Below are 4097 nucleotides of genomic sequence, written 5' to 3'. Positions count from 1 at the left end.
ACCTTGAGTGTGATATCTCAAGAATGCCTGACGCACAAGGTTTTTTGGTACAAGGATTTGTATGAACTCAAAGATTAAGTGATTCAATGTTTTTTTTTTCAGGAATTTCCCCACCAACATTAACCCAGCAGCTTTCCATCCACTATTGTAATTCCTCTGGCATTACATTTCTAGTTACAGTATGGAGTCGAATTTTTCAAAGTGTATGCTTTAAATGCATTAAAGGTATACTATGCAAGTTTAGGTATTTTTGGCGAGTGTAGAGCTCCCTCTAGAGTCGCAACATATTTATATGTTACTCTGCTATTGGGGTCATTCCTCATCAATTCAACCAGGGCCTACGCACTTAGGTCTCTGGAAATCTGGAAAAAATACCAAGTGTACCTATGTTACCCATGAGCAGGGCTTGAAAACGAAATTATTTTTCAAACGTTCCGTTCCGAACGGTTCAGATAGGCCTATGTTTAACGTTTTCGTTCTTGCATGCGTTCCGCCACCAACATATCGGTCCTGAACCGGTTCGGAACGCAAAATATCGTTCGTTCTTAAAGTTCCGGTAGTGTTTGGCGGGCCTATCAAGTCTATTTTTGTGGACTTTACCTTAGAATAGACGTACTCATTATTTCCCCTTGATTTAGCCTATACCGTAGCTATGCCCAGAAATAATAAATCACAGGCGGCATCCAAAAACATTCAGATGGGCTATCCATCCCATAGCCTACAGACTTACTGTAGGCCTAACCTATGCCTATAAATAATTTCTTATCAAAAATATTTCTGGATACGTGCTAAACTCCTTACCTGGTTGTAGCCTAAGTTTTATCCATATGGAGATCTTCAAAGGCTTGCGCTATAATAAAAATACTGACAAGGCCTATCTCAAATTTCCCGTTTAACTCTTCTACATAGAATAGGCTATAATTGCGCAAACATTTCAAATCCCGACTTTAAAACGACAAGGCGTGGACAGGCAAAATAGGCTATTACGCATAGGCTACAAACAATTTCCAAATCAGTTTCAGTAGCCTACGCTACGAGCTGGCCTAAGATCCGAAGTGGCAGACGGATAGGTTACATTACCACAGCAAGACAAAATATACACATTTGGACCAAAGGTCCATTTATTAGTTTTTTTTTTTTTTTTTTACACACTGTAAAATTACTTTTATGTAAGATCAATACTTTCCATGATACAGCCAATTTTACGGGGGGAGGGGGGTGTTCGATTTTGTTCGGCCTCTTTTTTTTGTCAATGTTCACAAGCCCATAGCGCAATAACTAAACCATGTAGGAGGCTCACATTTTGCATGCTGGTACATAAATAGGAATAGTATGTAGCAAAATTAATCACGTTTGGTCTGAAGGATTCTGCATGGTCATAGCTGTCCCTCAAAGTTGATCAACATTTTATTGGAGTTCTTGGCTGGGCTCTGTTTAGGCCTTCAGAAGACATATTTGTACTCAACATAGGCTCTTCATTTATTTTCCTTATTGAGATAAGTAGAAACACTCTCACAAAAAGCAATGAACAAAAAAGAAATCCCTTCAGGGTCTGAACAGCAGACCTCACAAGTCTGAAAAATCATTTTGGTTCTCATTTTCAGCGCACCCAAACACCTTGTGGGAATATACAAAGATTTTTTAAAATATTTTTTTCTTTATTGGATGATAAATGTACGCATATATCCTCTGGTATGTCGTGTGCCTCAGCATATCGTATAAATAATCATGGTGGGCCGCCATGGCCAAAAATGCCGGGGCCATTTTTTGGTCCCAGTCCAGCCCTGCTCCACACTTCGTTGGTAGACTTCCGAGGGCCCTGACATTTAAAAGGAGACATTGAGAACTTTAAAAAAGCACTGGTAGTTTATTTACAAGACGATTTATACAGACAGTACCTTCAGGAAGTTTTAAGTCGAGCGACGAGTACGAATGAACAGGTATGATAAGGGATCTGATTACAAAAATAATTCTGTGGAAATGCATGGATTCCAGTTGCTTGTGCGCCAAACGCTTATTTCCTGTCTAGTGGGGCTACATACCCACCAAGTTTCATGTGCCCCGGTGTTTTCGTGTCGTTGACCAACAATTCAGGAAGTTGGTATATATGATCTATTATGAACTCCTCTATTCTGTATCTGAAAAAGAGAAGAGGCAGTCAAGATTTCCACTCCAATTTTCTATTGAAATTGGAAAATTGGATTCAATTTTCTAATCATCTTTTTTTTTCAAGTCAAATAAATGCATATTTAAGATTTAATTTGGAGTTGTATCCTGTTGTATTTGTGTAATGTAATGTTGGATAGAAAAATGGATAATTGGGTGTTCGGGACATTCTTGGTATGCTCAACATATCTCAATAATGCCAAACTAGGAAGTTGGTATGAAAGTAAATACTCACATGCAATAAAACACCTTACATATTAGTATTATGTGCACTATATGGACTAAAGTATTTGGCCATTGCACCTACAGGAACTTCAATGACATCCCATTATACGTTTGATCATTATGGGTGGGCCAGACTTTGTTATTAATAGATAGCAATCCACATGAGGATCTGTTTTTCATAGCTGCCATTGTTTCACCAACATATAAATACAAGGTGAGTATCTGGAGTAATCAGTAGAAAGGTTGGGTGTGCTGCCAAGCTGGGACAATATTATCGTCAGGACAACCAGTCACGGTAATGGAAGACCCCTGGAGAGCTAATCGCTGCTATCCAGCCCTGAACTCTTCATGTACAAAGTTTGCCAGGCCAAAGGCACTATACATAATCATGTACATATTTTTGTCTTCAATATCTGTGTCTACCGTGTTTCTAAACTTGCTGGTGATCATCTCGATTTCTCACTTCAAGCAGCTTTACACTCCAACCAACCTGCTCATTCTCTCTCTTGCTGTGGCAGATTTATTTATCGGACTGACTGTCATGCCTGTGGAAGGGTCACAATTAATTGAAACATGCTGGTATTTTGGGGACACGCTGTGTAACATATTCCCTTTCATTTATGCTGTGGCTCTTTCAGGATCTCTCTGCAGCCTTGTCTTAATTTCCATTGATCGTTTCATTGCAGTCAGTGATCCTTTAAGGTACTCATTGAAGGTCACACACAACAAAGTAGTTATAATTGTTGTTCTAGGCTGGTGTATTTGTCTACTTTATATGTTCTTCTTGCTTTATGACCACCTTACTGAAATGGAGCCTCACAGGACATGTCACGGAGAGTGTCTGCTCACAACAATCAGTTTCTCATGGATTGTTGGTGATCTTTTTGTGTCATTCATTGTGCCTTGTTTCACGGTTATAATTTTGAACATGAAAATATTCTGTACAGCTAAGTATCATACAAAGGTGATTAACTCTGTTACAGAAAGAGAAAGGGCTGGTAACAAGGACACAATAACAAGTAAGAAATCCAGCCGTAAAGCTGCAAAAACAATAGGGGTACTTGTTACAGTTTATTTGCTCTGCTATATGCCATATTTTTTAGGCATTTTTGCATACGGCACTGACTCATTATCTTATCTAGTTAAATGTCTTGTATGGATTGTGTATCTCAACTCCTGCATGAACCCAATAATATATGCTTTATTTTACCCATGGTTTAAAGTGTCAACCAAGCATATCATCACCCTTGCAATACTTCATCCAGGTTCCTCTTACTTCAATGTAAATTCTGATGCGAAATAGCTGAATTGACACAATTGTTTAACCCTTGTAAGGTGTTCATATTTTTGTTACACAGCCAATGTTCCCGGGTCTGTTGGACCCACAACATTATTAGGCTTTTAAATCAACACAACCATAACAATTTATGAAAAACTACTTAACAGGTGTTTACTTTAGCTCAATTACCAATGATATAGACACCATTTATTTTATATTTGTCATTTACCCCTGTGAGATCACGTGTATGATCATTTTCAGGTTTTTTTTGTGAGAAAACAAGGAAATTCAATTATAAAAAAGGTAAAAAACAGAAACAAGATTTTTGATCATTATTGGTGCTTATTTCTTAGAACTTAATCAGGTGAAAGTTCTTGAAATGTAACAATTTTGTAACTTTGTGTGGGTATAGCAGGTGCAGAAAAAA

The 4097-nt window shown here is 38.0% G+C and overlaps 1 protein-coding gene across 1 annotated transcript; it reads left to right on the top strand.

Annotated features, from left to right (window-relative positions):
- Positions 1-2642: 2642 nt before the first annotated feature.
- On the top strand, positions 2643-3694 carry LOC121709788 (trace amine-associated receptor 13c-like). The gene has a single exon (XM_042093388.1). It carries the CDS (start codon positions 2690-2692, stop codon positions 3692-3694), a length of 1005 nt encoding a protein of 334 aa, XP_041949322.1. The 5' UTR covers positions 2643-2689.
- The last annotated feature ends 403 nt before the right edge of the window (positions 3695-4097 follow it).

This window comes from Alosa sapidissima, chromosome 5 (genome assembly GCF_018492685.1).
Source record: "Alosa sapidissima isolate fAloSap1 chromosome 5, fAloSap1.pri, whole genome shotgun sequence".
NCBI classification, from domain to species: Eukaryota; Metazoa; Chordata; class Actinopteri; order Clupeiformes; family Clupeidae; genus Alosa; species Alosa sapidissima.
Note: the sequence above shows the minus strand (reverse complement) of the source record. Positions and strands in the feature narration are given on the sequence as shown.

What these genes read in the sequence shown, in the direction of transcription:
- LOC121709788 (XM_042093388.1), top strand. Translation starts at nt 2,690, where the DNA reads ATGGAAGACCCCTGGAGAGCTAATCGCTGCTATCCAGCCCTGAACTCT.